Genomic DNA, 18,170 nt, shown 5'->3' with positions numbered 1-18,170 from the left:
TACCTCGTTTTCAAAATGTTTTTTGTTTACTAGTTTTGCTGCAAGCATTATCGCCTGTGGATAATATCGGTGATATATTCGCTACCGTTTCAACGCGAGGTGAAATATTAAAATGGAATGTCTAATTGGAAAACCGTGACTCGATTGACCACGGAACAACTTCGTTTCCCGCGAAGTTAAGCCGACCCTGGAACTTAGTATTTTTGAATGAATTAAAGAATATATTTGTAAAGTATAACGTAATGACGATGAAGATGCCACGATAAGACAAAACACGATGCCGATGAGTCGCCGACTTTTGGGTTCACAGAAACGAACAACGAAATCCCGCGATAGTGAATCATTTTTTTACATACACAGTAAGAGACAATAAAACGGTCGCTTAAATTGCGCGATGCGACGTGGAGTCCGTTTCCATGCTCGATTTGCTGTTGGAAGGCATCGTTAAACGAATGGACAAAGCAATATACATAATTCCAGCGCGCATTTACGAATGATATTTAAATTAGTAATGTTACTGTATATTAATTACTCTTTATTATTTAATAATAAAGAACGGACACGACCGTTATCGACAAAAAGCACACAAAAGGGAAACAAAATAACCTTTGAAAAATAAAATAGAAATTTGTTTTTTATACAAAATCAATTTATACAAAAAAATACTAAAAAAAATAGACTTTATCTACGTCGTATGTAGATCGCTGACCTGGCCAAAATTGTAATATTCATTTGAAAAATCATATTCACACTCTCTAATCCTTCTCCTAACGCCTGAAATATTAGTTTTGCCGAAAGCTCTATCCTACACAAATACGAATCTTCTTCGGACCAGGCTTATTCAACTTCCCGTTGTGCGTGATATGGACGAGAAATTCATGTCTCCCCGAACTTTCGTGTTCCGCCGCTCTTTATTGACATTCTATCTCTCCCGCCGGTTACACGAATACGCTTCCACGGACATCGACCTCTTTGAAATAATGTTACATCATAGAAGATCGGCAATGATACTATTTCTAACAAAAAAAAAAATGTCTTAAATGTCCGATGCATTTCCTACACTTGTACCTTTTATCCGATATACTAGCTTTTCTTTGTTTAAACTGTTTGGAAAAAAAAAAACAAGAGAAAAAACAGTTTATGGTATTGAACGTACATGTACTTACACATTTACATTTAATATATTTTATCGGAAATCAAAGTGATATAATCTTACAAATAAAGGCTACTTTAACGCTATTTAGCCCTAGGTTACATTTACTGTCTCATAAATATTTCTGTCTAAAATGATTCGTGTGTAAAGGAAATAAACGATGTATCTATTATGTTATACGATAAAATAGTTATTTACGCAAGTGATGATGATAAAAGATCGTATATTCGTTGGAAGCTTTCCTCGTGATGGAATTGGCTTTTTTTTTTTCTAAGGACAATCGAGAAAACACAAATAGATAAAGATAAAATAAATACATAGATACACGATAATAATTTTCTATCGACTAAATTTTTGGTGAAAAGTTTTCTTTCTTTTTGCGAGGTTAACGTTCGGAATAACCAAAACACGCTTAACGTAAAAGGCTCTATACTGATCTTTCCGCATAATATACAGAATAGAAAGGAACAAAGAAACAATCGGGTTTAACATAAAGATGGTTACTAGCAATGATGCAACGAAAATTAAGTAACATTTTTTGACTATATCGTTTGAATGAATGTGAACGATCGAATAAATACTAAGTAATCATCCTATGTAAGTCGAACAAAAATTAAGTTTTAAAACCGTGAATGACAAATAAATATTAATTAGCAGAAAAATAATTATCATCGTGGTCAAGCAGTTTACAACGATATCGCAAAATATAAATTTCAAGTAAAATTGCAGGCATTTCAATATATCATAAAATTTTTAGTAGCCTGACTCCCCTTAAAAAATGCGATTTCATCAATGAAAGAACAAATTACATGTTAAAATAAATATTAGTTGCGCATGAAAATTAAATTGCGTTACGTGTAAAGCTAATGACATATAATTATAACTTTGATTTATGAAAACAACGCACGATACTTCGTTTAATAATATCCTTCTCAAATAAATTCGATAAATTTATAATCTACTAACGGGTGCACGCTCCGTCAAATATTTCGTTACAAAAGAGAACCGAAATCAGTACTAAACACGTTGCGCTTATTATTAATGAAAATTATCGAAAATGAATTTCTTTCCTTATGATGATTAGCATAATTCCTTAGAAACGCGTAGGGACTTGCCTATATTACGCCGAACGACAGATCAGTATTCAACATAGTGTACGCTAATATTTAATGATAAAGTACAACGTTCAAATATGTCCATTTTGCAACAGCTCTAAGTAATCACGCAATTTCAATATTTTTTTTTTTTTTATGTCACTAGTCTCACAATGTATTTTTAATGATAGTGTACCACCTCATAAAGCATATAATTTTATTATTCGTTTCTTTCTTCTTTTCCTTTTCTTTCTTCTTTTCGAATGCTTATCTCGACTAATAAAAAATGATTCTAAGTACTTTGTATAAAATACAATAACCAATGTACGTACATATGTATACATATATATATAATATACATAATATAAAATAATATATATATACATTATCATATATTATATATATATGATATAAAATATGATATATATATATATATATATTATTTATTATATATATTATTTTTATTACGAAAAGAAACAAATAAAATTCATATTTCGAAAAATTTAAACGCGAAAACAACACTATCGTTAGAAATTCACTGCATTCCCGCGTAGCCAGGAACAATAATCAAAGAGATTATCGAGCTTTTTTTGTATCTGTACAAAAATATATATGTGTACACATGTCTCATTGAATCTTTGACCTACAGTCTGTTTTAAACAAAACGCACAACATACTAATCGTGGATTATGTATAATATAATATGTTGGTATTTTCCAATAGCTACTGTTATTTTAAAATGAATTCTGTTAACCATTGATCGAGCAATTACCATTTCCTTAAGCTACGACATCTAACAGTGGAACATTCGTTAACAAAATTCATTCGATTTATGCTAACATCGACGATTCGAATCGTACATTTTGATATGCAAATGTTTAAAACACACTGTACGCCGTGTCATCCCACACATAACATGCATTCATATAGCTTCTAGTTCATATGGAAACTCAATGGTTGAAATTCGTTTTCTTTAACAAGTAATTATACAAAATTTCTCGTGCTGCGAGCGCAGCTCATTCGATAAACCCACAATAAAGTTATTTCTTTTCTTTACACAATGCAGTTTTTCTTGGCACATCATGCAAAAAAACCACATTAGCAGATAGAGACACGCACATAACACTTTTGCACAAGAGTTAAGTATATTAAATTTTTATGTATAAATAAAAAAAAGAACAAGAAAGCCAGTTCAAGAATCGTATTAAAAAATAATTAGAAAATGTAATTATTAACTTATATACGAAACACGGTTTTGTACCAGAGTCAACATTAAATACACAAATTACATTTCGTAACCTATATTTTACACCAATGGATAACAACGTATCTCTTACGTTTTTCCGTTTTTTTTTATCGAGAATGAGATCCATATTTGCAACACTTACGACATTTATAAAATGGTTTATTACGGAATATATTTTATCGTTAGTATAAGTATCGTCTTTATAACATTTAGTGATTTTATAATACTTTAATGTACAAAGTAATAAGTAAGCTTTAATTATACTACAACGATGCATTACACCATGTAAATGTTAACAATATAGGACAGTTAGCAGTTTTAAATGTTGAACGCGAACTAACGTTGAGCGTATAAAATGAAAGGATCGGCACACCAAGGTATAAAGTTATTGACCTATTAAATATTACAAAGCGTAATACAATCATAAGGATTGAAACAAATATTTTTATCTGTTAATAGTTTGAAATCGTAAGAAATTAATATTTTATAATACTACAAATAGAATTTACATTATAAAATGTATTTTTTTTTTTTTTAGGCCATTTGGGAATTGTTTGATGAAATCAATAATACCATAATATAAAACGATATTCTAGATGTTTGTGATAAGAAAGATGAAATGAAATGAAAAATTAAATGATTTACAAATTCGTATAAATTATATAAGTTGTACACTCTGGTCCAAAATCCAATGAATTGCGATCAATTGTTTCAGGAAGGCAGATTTAGATATGCTATGTATCTGCGTGTCAATTCTTTGTTTTATACAAACTGTGACTTACTTCTATATTTCAACCTAATTTCTTATATATATATATATATATATACATAAAAGACACACACACACACATATATATATGTATGTATATATATATATGTATATATATATATGAATATGTATAATATCTACCTTAATACACACATACGTCAGTCTATCTGTACATACTATTTTAGCGCAAGGGAAGTTCTCTTACACCATTACAATTAAAACTCGATACAAAAACCGACGGAATCTTTCTTCGAATAGAAGTAATTTGTGGTGACTTCTCTTTATTATATATGTTATCGCCGTCGTTAATGTTTCTTTTTTGTCACAGATCGTCTAAATCATTAGATCAAACTATGCCCTCCTTTCCTTTCTTCGTTATCTTTTACATTTTTTTATCTTTTCCATGCATTATTTAGGAAAAGAGCGTCACATTCACACTATAGATTGCATTATGAATAATGCTAATGCATATCCTTAATTATTCAACAGTCGTTGGTCTCGCAAAACCTGTATTTCCTATCGACCGTTGCAGCGAGAGATAAGAAATAAGAGTTACAATGAGATGCAAAATATCTGTTTTCTAAAATCCCATATAAACCACAAAGTAGTATATCACGGTTCATCCGCGATACTTGATCTGTACAATATGTATTACAATTTAAAAGGTTTTTTTAATCATAATCGTATACTTAATTCAAAATTAATATCTTATTTTACTTAAAAGCAAGCAGGTTTTCATGTTATAAATTAACATTAAATATTAATGTATGAAATTAGCTTTCCTTCAGTATAAATAAATGTATTGGACTCGAACAACAAATCTTCTTAATAAACAACTGTTTTATCTTAGAAAAATAAAATACAATGCAATATAATACATACAAAAAGTTGATACCTCTCTACAGGGTACCAAATCAAAATAAAAAAATAATATTCATAATCGTCAATATTGCAATTTGACCGCATTATAATACTTTATCTCCAATATCCGCTCGCAACAGTAATCAAACAGCATCCGATAATCTGCAGTACCAACTGACTGAATGATGATTGTAGATGATATTAATTGTCGGGCTGTAAGTTCCCAGCCAATTGAATTGATAAACATCCTAGCCTTGTACAGAGCTAACGAGGTAAAGTAGGCTAGTAAGTCTTGACGAAGGATGTGGTTTCTTGAATGTCTGCTTCGCTATCTGTGCCCTGGTATCCCTGAGATTGAGAAAGGGAAAGAAGTGCATCCAGGCCTAATGATTCAGCTAGGGGATCTGGCGCTCTTGACTACAGTATAGACAACACAAAAAAAAATATTGCACTAAAACTATAATATAATGTCATTTAACAAATGAAGAAGACTTAAGACTCAACTGAATTCAAATGAAATCAAGAATTGGGAAGTAATTGAAATTCTGTGTAAAACTAAAATATTACACAACAAAAAGAAAAGATTTCAATTTCACCAAGCAGCTAAAAATACTACAAAAGTAGCAATGACATCCTAAGCATATTAATTTTAACTTACCGTTGAGTTTTGCTCTACTTCTTTACAATTACTACATATGTAATCATCCTCCTCTGCAATTTCTGTACGATCCAAACCAACACAATGCATGTGGAACCAACCTTCACAGCCACCATCACACTGTACCCAATCAACTTCCCTACCTAACATAAACAAAAACAAAACATTAATATATAGAACAGCACACATACACACACACACACACACACACACACACACACAATGTAGTAATAAATATAATTATACTAAAATATTTTGTTGAAATATGTAAAATATCCCTACCGCTAGGTCGTAAGCAGTTAACAGCCGCACAATCATCTTCTTCGTCTGAAGTATCCTGTTTGGTCTTTTTCCTGTTACCACCCCTTTTCTTTGGACCTTCTTCTCCTTCTTTACGTTTCATCTAAAATTTACGTTTAATTGAAACCAAAGTAACAGATTCGTAACAAACACCGTATTTATATGAAGTATTTTTAACTAGGAAATGTTCCAAATTCAAGCTTCGCTAATATATACAAAGCATTTCTAAATTTAAATACCTTTCGAGGTCCACGCTTTATTGGAACTAGAGAACTAGCTGATTTTTTTTCTTTCTGCAACGCTTTGCGCTTAGCTAAATTCTTTTCTTCCATTTTTTGTCTTCCAAGTTTTTTCAATAATTCCAATTCATCGGATTTTCTTTTCCTTCCACGCTTTTTTACATCCTTTATATCCTGATTCAAGTTAGTTTGAACTTCCTCGTATGATGCATACTTTCGAACCGTACTAGGACTATTTGTATGACATAGTATACGCCAGATGTGTTGTGTTTCATCGAGTGCAACTTCTAATAAATCGCCTTCCATCATCAGTTCTTCGAGACGTAACCTTGCTGTTTGTGAAAGTACAACCGCAATTTCCGTTGCATCATTTGATTGTGTTTTACGCTGAATTTTTGATACTGTAAAGGAAAACATAAACATCATGAATACTACGTTTATATCTTTAACATTTATTATTTTTTATGAAACAGGATCTTACTATAGGAATACGCATGTTCATTACTATTGAATGTACTACAACTTGGCTCATCGTCATCTATAGTAACAACGTCGTCATCATCATCCTAAAATATATCATAAATATATTCAATAGTGTATAATATAGACGTATTTCAAATATTGTGCTATATTATAAATTCTATACATAATACTATTTATATAATAGACATACCGCAATACTAACTACGCTATCATCTGAATGCACACCACTGAGTGGGGCAATTGCTTGTACTCTCTGATGTAATTCAGGATTATTTGCTGCCTTTTTCAGTTCGCTGCTGATAATCTTTTCTGTCTTTTCCCTTGCAGCTGCTTCCACTAATTTTTGTGATAATACAGACAATTTTGCTAGTGCAGATGAAATTTCATCCGTGGCTAATGCCTGTCGAGCTCGATCCTATTCGATGTACGTATACTATGTATATTATGTATATCGTTATATGTTATAACTCAATTTGTTAATGTTAATTTTTACATAAACCTCACCTGCCAATTCATTGCACGTTCCGTTAAACATTGTAATGCTTCACCTTCTGGTAAACGAATAGGAATTTTTTGAAGACTAACTAAAAGTGCAAGAATCGTTTCTAACCGTGGCCGTCGTGAACGTAAGCAACATGGGCATAAAAATTTCATTTCTCTTGACATCGAAAATTTTCCTTTATACGATGTCTTTGGTAAAGGTACACAGTTTGCTAAAATTACAATATATTTTGACTAATTATAATTGAGCTCAACATCTATATTCATTATAATGAGAAAATATTACTTACAGTGAAACCAATCCTTACAAAGCTCACACTGAAGCATGACCCCGAATCTTGGTCGACGACAAACACAATACCTTGAATCGTCAATTTCGGTTTTCATTAAGTTTCTTTCCCTTAAATTTCGCATCGCTTCCATTTCGCGTTGTTCAGCTAATTTAAACGCAGCTACAACGGTAGCTGAATCATTGGAATCATCCAATTTTGTATCACAGACAAATACAGGTCCTATAGAATCTTCATTCTTACTCTTTTTAGCTTTCAACGCTTGTATACCAACGCCAATTCGTGGTGATAAAGCTTCCATTAAAGTATAATGTGAATTTTTCCTTAGGAATGTTCTTGCTGTCCTTTCTTTCCAGGTTTTTGCTTGTGAAAGAGTAGATTCTAAGATTGGAAGCGTATCTAGGTGCAGTGGAATACTTCTACCTTTCTTTATTAAATCATCTAGCGTATTATAGTATGGAAAGTTATCTCTTGCTTGTATCTCTTCCATTATTTTTGTCCAATTTTTTGCCTTGTTTAATGTATCTTGAAGGACATCTAAGCTTGGTAGGTAAGCTTCTACTTTATCAGCTTTACGAATAAATTCTTCAAGAGATGTAATAGTTTGTCTATTTTTTGTATGGAAATATAATTTTGCTTTTTCTTCCCAATCATCAATTGCAAGCATCAGTGCTTGCAACTCTGAGACAGTATTTTCTATACTTAAATGAGGATGCATTATCATTCCTTTCTCAATTAATTTTGCTAAATCATCACGATGTATTGACTTTGGATCTTCTTGAACAGACTTTACTTCCTCAAGCCATTGCATTTGTGTTAATTTCTGTAATAAATAAATGTGATTATATATCTAAGAACACGAATATATTCTTGTCAAATACGTGTATACATTATATTTATATATTTACTTGTCTCAAATGTGTAAGTTGAGGTAGTTCAATACAAATAGAATCTCCAAATTCAATACATTTTTCCAACTGTTCAATATCACAATCATCCTCTTTAGATTCTAGTTCTTCTGCTTCTGTTTGAAATTGCAATACTTGATCAAGTATAAATTTTACACCATCAGACTCCTTGAGTTCACAGCACAGATTTGTTATTTCTTTATAGAAAAGTGTTAATTCTTCTACTGTAAGCTTGTACTTAGTTTCAACAGATTGTCTGGTTCTGTATAAAAAATTTCAAATAAGTGAACTTATCTTAATACAAATAGTGATAACTAATATGAACATAAACCAAAAATCTTCATAATACCTGGTACGTTGTTTATTGCTCAAAAGTTGTTGTGCAACACTTGCACACTTTTCAGCATCTTGTACAGCAGTTGTTAAAGCTGTAAGCAATTCACTTTCTGGAAATTTTTTACTTTCGGCTTCATTTAACAGTTCTTTTAATTCACTTAATTCAATTTTATCACTCTTTTTATCAGGATCCATTGCCTCTTTTACTTTTGTTACCCAGGAGTCAAATGACTCTGCTTTCAATTTTAATTTTTGTAACATAATTGGTAATTCGTCTAGAGTATAGCGATAACGTAGTGTATGCTTATCTGGAGGACAATCACAAAGATCTGTGAAATGTCTTAAACAAACTAATTGAGAACTTTGGCATGAACATGTAACTGCACTCAAAAAACAAGTTGTCTTGCAAGCTTCACACTGTCTCTCATCGTCCGGTAAAAGTTCAAATGCTTCTCGTTCTGCTTCTGTTACACCCTGAAAGATATAATTTTTACCACAAAGATCATTCATGAGAACATACACCATTCTTACATTTTAAAAGAAATATTACAACGCAGAATGAGATTATCAATGAAACACATGTATCCATCTGTAGATAAGAACACTTTAAAATAGAAAAGATTTTTACAAATATATTATTTGTTTAAAATTAACAAAAATACTTTTCAACAAAATTACAAGAAAAACTATAAAAATCTCTGAACCAACAGAGAAAATATAACGGCTGTTTAGCATCATGGCAAGACTTTAAAAACATAACCTCTATTCGCCAATAAAAGTTATATAATCAAAATGAGAGACACACCAAATAGGTATCAACAAGTCAAGGTTGATAACTAAGGAACGATCGCACAAAAACTATTTTAATGATATGAATGTAGGCTAACCAAAAATAACGGAATATAAAGGCATTAACGATGATTATAACGACGTCGGTGAAACTACGATGCCCAATGGTTGGTAATATCAGCCGCACACACGTCTTTCACCGCGTGTGCCCGCATGGTTACGGTTATGTATGTTTGCCGACGTGTACGTGCAATGTTGTATGTGTAAGTCTGTGAGGGAATGTCTCAGCATATACTATACCATTTGACCTAAATATATTAGGCTTTGCATTTAGAATTATAATCTGTTCTATGTGAGAAAGTGATTTTGGAGGCAACATTTAAACGTTAAAAATACTTATGAGTTCAAAAAAGAATTAGACGCCAAGCATCTTATAAATTTTAATAAAACAAAAGATGAAATATATATTTATAATAATTAATAAATTACATAAATATGCAATTTGATAAACTTAACAATTTAGTTGTATTGCCTATAAGTATTTTATTTTTAAAATACATTTGTGATATCTGCATCAAATTTAAAAAATAAAAATTATATTATTTGAAAAATAGAAATATATCACTTACCCATTCCAACAGATTCTTCCGTAGTTTCTTCTCATCATCTACCATTTGAAGCATATCATGGTAAGTTGCAGTTGCAATTCCTATATCTAATGAGTCTGGGTCCAATGACATTTTACACACCAATTCATCATGAGAAAATACACAAAATCGTCTTAAATTTGAATAATGCGTTATACAATCTCGTCCAATTTTGAGCTATTAAACATAGAATAACTATATAAACTAAGTACAAACATGGATATAATATAATATGTTGGTAATAAGAATTTAAAATGATAGTATACCCAATCGGCGGGAGCAAAATTCACGGCTTCAGCAAAATTGTAACCCTGATTAAAACCTGCATGATACGCTCTCGGAAATGTCACTACAAATTCTCCCGCGTGTTGATCAGTTCTGAATACTGGAACGCCTAAAAATTAAATATAAATATTAACAATAGTTTATACTAAATAGTATATACTTAACGAAATGGCAATTAAAAATTATATCGTATTACCTTCATTCGTTAAAATGTTTGGATTCATAATAGTAACTAACTGATGAAGTAAATCTGGTTGACTATGAAACAGTTCTGGTGCAGCCGATTTCATTGAGTGTTCAAATCGTTCCGCTTCAGAACCTGGTACACCATACCATGTTTTCGGCTCGCCCCAGTGTAGATAATTGATTGAATAACTCCAGTGATCCTCATTATGCCAACAAAATGTTGCAAAACACATTCCAACATACATCCATGGAACTTTCATACCACTAATATCAGCATTTATATGACCTAATACACTTCCTCGTAAAATTGGTAAATTGTTCAAATTCCATGAAGATTCAGCATATTCTTGATCACATGTAAACAAATTGACGCTTGTTTTTGTTGGAAATCCCGACCCATGATCCATTGTATGTAAATCTGCGCCATATTCAACTGTTACATCTTCGTCAATTGAAGAAACTATTCGCCAAAATTCTTTTTCTACTAGTGATGTTGGCACCATCTACAAAAAGTATTGTCCAATATTTGCAAGTATATTACAACATTATAATACATAATAAGATAACATACATGTACAGGCATGTTAAAATAGTCGCTCTTAAATTGGTCAGCCATTTCTCCAAATTGCTGAAGTGTATATTCCCTTTGCGCTTGCTCAAATCCGAACGCTTCCATTGGCTTGGAAACTTCTTCAGCAACACATTTTGGACATCTCCAATCACCTTTTGGTATTTCTGTCAATGGTGGCATAAGACAAAAAGTATGATAACTATCATCACACCCATCACATAAAAGCATGCTTTCTTCATTATCACCTCTTCCGCAATTGTGACAAATATACTTTGCCAACTAGAAAAATACACACATGAATTAAGAAAGAGAAAATAAATTGTATAAATACAGATCATAACTAAATAACATATGATATACACTCACTGGATCAACTTCATAAATAAGTTTTACACCCCTAGTTTTGTTTGATTTTTTTCCTTCTTTGGTATTAAATCCAGCCATTTTTGGGCCAGGTCCATAAAACTGTAATTTTTTAAGTTCTTTACTATTATCTTTATCATCATATTGTTTATTTCTAATTCCATCTTTACAATCATTGTCAGAATCACATTCCTCTTTACAATCCTCTTGCTTAATAGATACTTCCTGCTTTTCTTCTTGACCACTAAACCTCTTAGAACGACGGGAAAATTTCTCAGGTGGGGGTTTAATTTGTTGCCGTGATATAATTCCATGTGGTTTATAATCTCTATCCTTTTTCTCATTTACATTAGAATCTGGTTCAATTTTCTGTATAATTCAACATATGATATGTGCGCATTAATTATTAAAAAAAAATACGTACAGCATCTAAATAAGAAATAACTTACAATATCTGCCAATGTCTTTCCTTGTTTAAACACATCAAATGGATACAAAATACGTTCATAGTGATTTTTTAGAATACTTCCAACACTACGACCAGAAGGATAACCTAATTTATTTGCAATTTTTGCCCATCTCCTTTCCTTCGTAACTGTGTCAATTCCCCCTAAAAATAACATTAATGTATTAATATTTAGAAACCATGAAGTAAAATATTAACAATTAAATAATAAAACAACAAACCTTCATCGGTAACTATCTTGTGTAAAGAATATAAATCAAGTGCCTTGCGTTCAACAAGGGGGATTTTTAAAGATGAACCTTGAAGTTCCCAGAATTTTGCAATCTGATCCAAGAAATTAAGTTTTATCCTGGTTTTTGCCTCCAATTCATTTAGCCTTTGTATTCTCGGAACAAATTTGAATTTATCTACATCAACAGCAAATGGTGGCTGCCAATTCTACAAACAAAAAAGAAAAGAAAAATTCATAAAATTGATTTATACATATCTTATCTATTACAATATAAAATACATACATTACACGTATATACAAAATAAAGTATAAAATACATAAGATGATACAATATACAAAGTAACTTAGTATTATATTAGTATATATATATTATAGTAGTATTTATAGAATATGAATTGTTAATAACTATTACATAAGATCTTAAAGAGGTAAAGTATTCCCAAATATTTACAAATAATTCGATAACAAAACAAATTAAGTATAGTGAAAATTATGTAAAATAAGCATCCTAGTGATGCAAAAATTCTGGATTATTTTATTTATACATATCTCTGTTTATTAAAAGAACAATATAAATTTATTTAATCATTTATAATATTTATCTATATAATGTCATTTATATAAAGTATAATACAAAAAAAGTTAAAATAGTACATTTTGCGAATTATATACATTTACTACGATCTGGATTTGCATTCGATATACGTCGGAATACTTACAGGTCTTCAAATGATTCAATTAATTTAATAAAATACGCATTAGTATTTAGAGCATATATAGTAATGAAAATATAATTACGGTCTTTTATTGATATTTATCTGGCATAAGGAAATAGTAGCAAAGAAATTACTTTCGTCTTAATTTTATTTGTTCTAAAATATCAGAAATTTATTGATGAGATACATAGTAACATATAAATATATATACCTAAATAATCGATAAATGCTTTCGTAGCTTCATCTCATCACCGTGACGCAACACCATTGTAAGATCAGTCGACTTTTAGAAACAACAAGTAATAAAGAGCATAAAACTGCCATCGAAATAGAAATGTGAGTGATTTTGTTGTGATGATATAACATTTAATGTGTTTACAAACGATTACATAATTATATCAACACAATAAAAAATTAGACATATTTTTAACATGATGCATATTGCTGCATCTCGAGTTGAAAATACATAAATATCATAAAGATTTTCTCCATATACGACGCCCGTTTAATGCCGTGACCATAGTTATTTCCGTAATGGCGTCATCCCGTTACAAAATATGAATTTTCTCAAAGAGTAATAAATGACAGATAACTAGATTAATATACAAATTACAATTAGATCAAAGTTATCAGTTAGACAAAAGAGATCGATTTTACAATAAGAGATAACAATTGTAAAAACAATCAATTTTTTAAAAGTTAAAGTGTTTGGCATGGAGAGGAACATCAGCAGTCGTAATGATACATTTATCGTTGCTAGACTAAAAACAGTATATGCTATAAATCTAAAGAATGTTTACGTGAAAAGCTGTGAGAATAATATTTTTATGTTTTAAATTTATACACGTTATGATAAATTTGTGAAAATCACCATACCAAATTCATAAATCAGATAATCACCAAATTAGTGCTTTAAATATATAAAAATATACTTTCACTCGGGAAAAAAGTGTATAATACATTCAAAAAAAAACAATGATTGCGTAATTTTCTCAGTATAGATTTTATATAATTCATGTTAAATTATTACCTATGTGTGCTATACTGTTCGCATGTTTTGTATGATGCATTTTAGACGATTATATATTTATGCATAAAAAAACCAAGATTTTTGACATCCAATTTATATCGAAGGTATACTTCTAATTTCTCATTATTTATTTATCCTTTTCATGATCAACAATAATTTTACGATTTATATTGTAAAATCTTCCTTTTCACATGTGAAAACAAAATGGTGGCTCAAACAGATTCTAACGGTGATACAAATCAAACGAACAATTTATGGAATTTGAACTAGAAATCTAAATATTTTACATAAAGCTGATATTTCCATATATGTATATATAGGCAGCGAAAAACATGGCAAAATTTGATGGTACTGCGCATCGGAACTTTCTACTTCGTAAAACACGAAATTAAAACAAAAAAAATTATATCAAATTCTTAGAATAAACCAAATACAGAGATTCTCGAAGAGAATTGCCATATGACACAACGAAGCATATTTATTCATCAAAAACTTGTGATATTTTTAGGTAAAATCGTTTTACTTCTGGGTACACACAAAACTGATTCCCATATCGACAATATCACGATATCAGAATTGTCTCAAAAAGATCTTTACCTATAAACGCTGATAATTATTTCAGCGCTTCCTCTGTCGATGTCATGGATATTGTATAGAATTTCCGAAACATTTCAAGACGTTTTCCTAAGGTGACATTGTTTCGATTGTCTCGGCCATTTTACATAGCGTACCTTCTAGCTATAACGATATTAATGTCGCAATAAAATGAGTACCCAACATATTTCATTTCAGAATTTTTTAGTAGTTCCTCAGAATACTGTCATTCCCAATTCTACTTCCTATTCTAACCCGTGAAGATATTGACGTGTGTATTGCATCCTGAAATGTCGATATAAATGCTAACAGCATACGCATACAAAATAAAAAAACCCTCCGAGATAATAAATCGAAGTCTTTTCTTCCCTTTCGACCGTATTATCTTACGACTCGTATCGATACGAAACAGTCACGACTTTTGCCAGATCCGTACTTTTTTAACGCGAACGGAAAATTCTATCCTTATTAATCTATATATAAAAGGAACACGTTATACGAGTAGAAACGAATTTTCCTCCTTTAATTTAATTGAATTTTTCTAAAGTACATGTTACATAGGAACTCATTTATTTTATGATGTCACGGCTATGTGATGTTCGTACGGAAGCGTCATAGTGCGTAAACGAGGTCGTGTGTGCATATCTGCACGTTCACGACAATCACAAGAAAATACAATGTTATTCATTCGTTCAAGTCTTAGGTCTTTAAGCATGGAACAAGGATGATGCTTGTATAACGTGTCCTTCCTATGATAAGGTAAATGAAAGAGAAAGCAAGGAAAAGAAAAAGATTGATAGTAGGTATGATACTCACAGGCGGCGGTTTGATCTTACAAATGCCAGACTTCTCTGCGATCGGTCGTATTTTTGCAATGTAGCCAAGAGGGTCGTGAAACTCTTCAATACTCGGTTCGAAAACCGGCGCCTCTGGAGGTATGACGAACTCGAAGTCCGAATCACCACGATCACAAGCCATGTCTTGAATGCAACGATAAGTCCCGAAAAAGTCTTCACAACCGAAGTTCGTGTCGAACCTCGATACCATGACTTGAATACCTCGACACAGCTTGGACGCGGATAGGTGGCCCACACGACACCTAACGTGGGTGAGGACCTCGCGTCAGGTTTAGCACCGTTACTCAGTCACCGGTTGCAGCGATTTATTTAGAAATCTGCTTCGATAAACCATCTTTATTAACTGCATTTGTGTACCTCGTGAGAAGCAGTTGACAATGTATGCAATAAGCACAAAACACAAACAGTAAACACTAACCACGATATCACACCGAACCTCGCACACGAGCAACTGTCCCATAGCCCCATTCCGTTATTCGTAAACCTACCTCTTCTTCCCTTACTTCATTACAATGCAATAGTGGCGCCATCTTGCATCGAAGAACGGATTATGGAACTTTTTCGCCTACAATTTTTGTATGTATGAAACTAAGATCATAGATGTAAATATATCAAAATTATTTGTTCATAGGAAGAACTTTTAAGAATTCACATAAGAACATGATAAATATTAATATTTTTAACGAAACATTGTATTTGAATTATAAAAAAACGCACATTAAAGTTATAAATACAATAAATGACAAATAAAAACAAAAATTCCCTATGAAACGCTGGTGATTCACTTTTAATGAATCACCATACATAATGATTACCATAATCAAATTAATTAATCATTTATAAAACATGAAACGAAAAATGAAATATTATAACTACTTTACGTGTTTGAATCGACTATGTGATATGATTTTATTCAAATGTATTAAATATTAAATCACTAATTGACAAAAATTAAAATATACGTACTATATTTATTTATATATATGCATAAGTTGTTCATGGGAAAATCATTTATAAATTTCCACTGCCAATACATAGTATGTAATTTTAACAAATATTCGTAGTATTTGAATGTGTTAATATTAATACATCTATGTTAAATCACATAATTCAAATTTTGCGCCCTGACACGCAGATAACAAACATGCCATCTAGCGAATATACTTTAGAGGTATCAGAATCAGATATCTGTACGTATTGGAACGTTCCAAATCGATAGGTATATCATTATTACGTAAGTTATATAGTTTTGAAATAATTAACTTCATTTTTTACACTTAATAAGTGATTATTAGTATTTAATAAGTAATTAAAGTAAGTAAAGTTTATTTCTAAAAATTATGTTTATGAAACTCGAGATATTTTTTGATGTTATTTATTTTGTTTCTTGGTTATATTCGTTTATTACTCTCATTTATGTTTTGAAGTATTAAAATAATTGTTTTGTGAATTCAGTCAAAATGGGAGGAAAGAGGTTTGGAGAACTTGAAAGAGTAACTGGCGTTACATTTTTCCGTCTTAGTCCATATGAACAAAGTCCTTTTGCTGGAATACGTGAGGCTTCTAAACGATTTATAAAACGTTGTAGAGCGGAATTTTTTTTTATTACACCTCGTAAGTGTTTTTTATTGATTAATAATAAAATAATAATTTCAATGTGTTCTTCTCTAAATAATAAAATAGTAGAAGCGTATTAGTATAGTTGTATAACTTAATACATTTTTATATTACAGCTAGCATTATATACCTATCTATTAAAATATTATACATTACATTTCAGCTTTTCTTTGTACTTACCTACTAATGGAATGGGCAAATGCTGAATATTATAAACTACAACGTAAAAATCCAAAAGATTATGAAAATGATACATAATCTTTCAATATTGACAAGTAGATATGGCTATAATTGATAGCTTAAATGTAAAATGTAACATTCATGTTAAATGAAATTTGATTAGAATGTTAGCGTTAAAATGAAACTCATTAAATATTTGAAAAGAAAAGTATATTTTAGTTTATTCAGTTGAAATTTTTTTCAACAAAGGTATATTCTGTAGAATTGCATCTAATTGTGTATATTCTCTACTAAATTTTATTTGTATTTAATGTAATAAATAATTGGTACGAATAAAATAATTTTATTCTTATAAATTTTGCTACCTGAAATCATTTTAATATTTACTAAATATTTATATTGTATTTATTGATAGTTTTCTTTTAATTTATATGTTTTGTTTTATACCTCATATTAGTCTATATAACGTGGTGTGATGTTACTTTTAAAGAGAAATTTTCATATTTTTTCGTCATAATATTACTTGTGCAAATTTTTTTGGAATTTCTATAGTATCACCTAAAATGTAAAAGATACCAGTATGTACATATATCCTTTATTGAATAATTTGTTTTTAAAACATACAATTTTACTTCAATATGTTGTAATATAAATCTATATATTTCAAGAAATCATAATGCATAAGTATTATAAAGGATTTATTACTTGTTATTAAAGTTATTATATTTTTACTAAATCGTAAATTTTCCATCTCTTTTTAGTTTCTTTTTTTTTATCATTTTGGCAGCCCTGTTTTATA

General features: G+C 30.4%; 2 protein-coding genes and 1 long non-coding RNA gene across 5 annotated transcripts; 2 read left to right on the top strand and 1 right to left on the bottom strand.

Annotated features, from left to right (window-relative positions):
- Positions 1-1,137: 1,137 nt before the first annotated feature.
- LOC126918186 (lysine-specific demethylase lid) lies at positions 1,138-16,058 on the bottom strand. Of its 3 annotated transcripts, none has more exons than XM_050725826.1 (18): positions 15,534-16,058; positions 12,367-12,583; positions 12,129-12,289; positions 11,683-12,048; positions 11,317-11,595; positions 10,756-11,248; positions 10,541-10,668; positions 10,257-10,451; positions 8,852-9,312; positions 8,503-8,764; positions 7,595-8,417; positions 7,308-7,516; positions 6,994-7,218; positions 6,802-6,886; positions 6,321-6,721; positions 6,064-6,184; positions 5,782-5,924; positions 1,138-5,471 (listed from the first exon to the last, which is right to left on the bottom strand). In XM_050725826.1, the coding sequence occupies exons 1-18, from the start codon at positions 15,762-15,764 to the stop codon at positions 5,406-5,408; spliced, it is 4,866 nt and encodes a 1,621-aa protein (XP_050581783.1). In that variant the 5' UTR covers positions 15,765-16,058; the 3' UTR covers positions 1,138-5,405. The 3 variants fall into 3 exon arrangements, with proteins under 3 accessions (XP_050581783.1, XP_050581782.1, XP_050581781.1); XM_050725825.1 differs by having other exon boundaries at positions 1,138-5,540; positions 7,006-7,218; XM_050725824.1 differs by having other exon boundaries at positions 1,138-5,540; positions 15,534-16,057.
- On the top strand, positions 13,307-14,904 carry LOC126918229 (uncharacterized). The gene is made up of 2 exons (XR_007711274.1): positions 13,307-14,227; positions 14,344-14,904. It is a non-coding gene; the product is annotated as an uncharacterized LOC126918229 (long non-coding RNA).
- Positions 16,059-16,699: 641 nt separating the features above from the next.
- On the top strand, positions 16,700-17,727 carry LOC126918227 (cytochrome b-c1 complex subunit 8). The gene is made up of 3 exons (XM_050725923.1): positions 16,700-16,808; positions 17,030-17,188; positions 17,355-17,727. Exons 2-3 carry the CDS (start codon positions 17,035-17,037, stop codon positions 17,447-17,449), a joined length of 249 nt encoding a protein of 82 aa, XP_050581880.1. The 5' UTR covers positions 16,700-16,808; positions 17,030-17,034; the 3' UTR covers positions 17,450-17,727.
- The last annotated feature ends 443 nt before the right edge of the window (positions 17,728-18,170 follow it).

This window comes from Bombus affinis, chromosome 7, assembly GCF_024516045.1.
Source record: "Bombus affinis isolate iyBomAffi1 chromosome 7, iyBomAffi1.2, whole genome shotgun sequence".
In the NCBI taxonomy this organism is placed as follows: domain Eukaryota; kingdom Metazoa; phylum Arthropoda; class Insecta; order Hymenoptera; family Apidae; genus Bombus; species Bombus affinis.
Note: the sequence above shows the minus strand (reverse complement) of the source record. Positions and strands in the feature narration are given on the sequence as shown.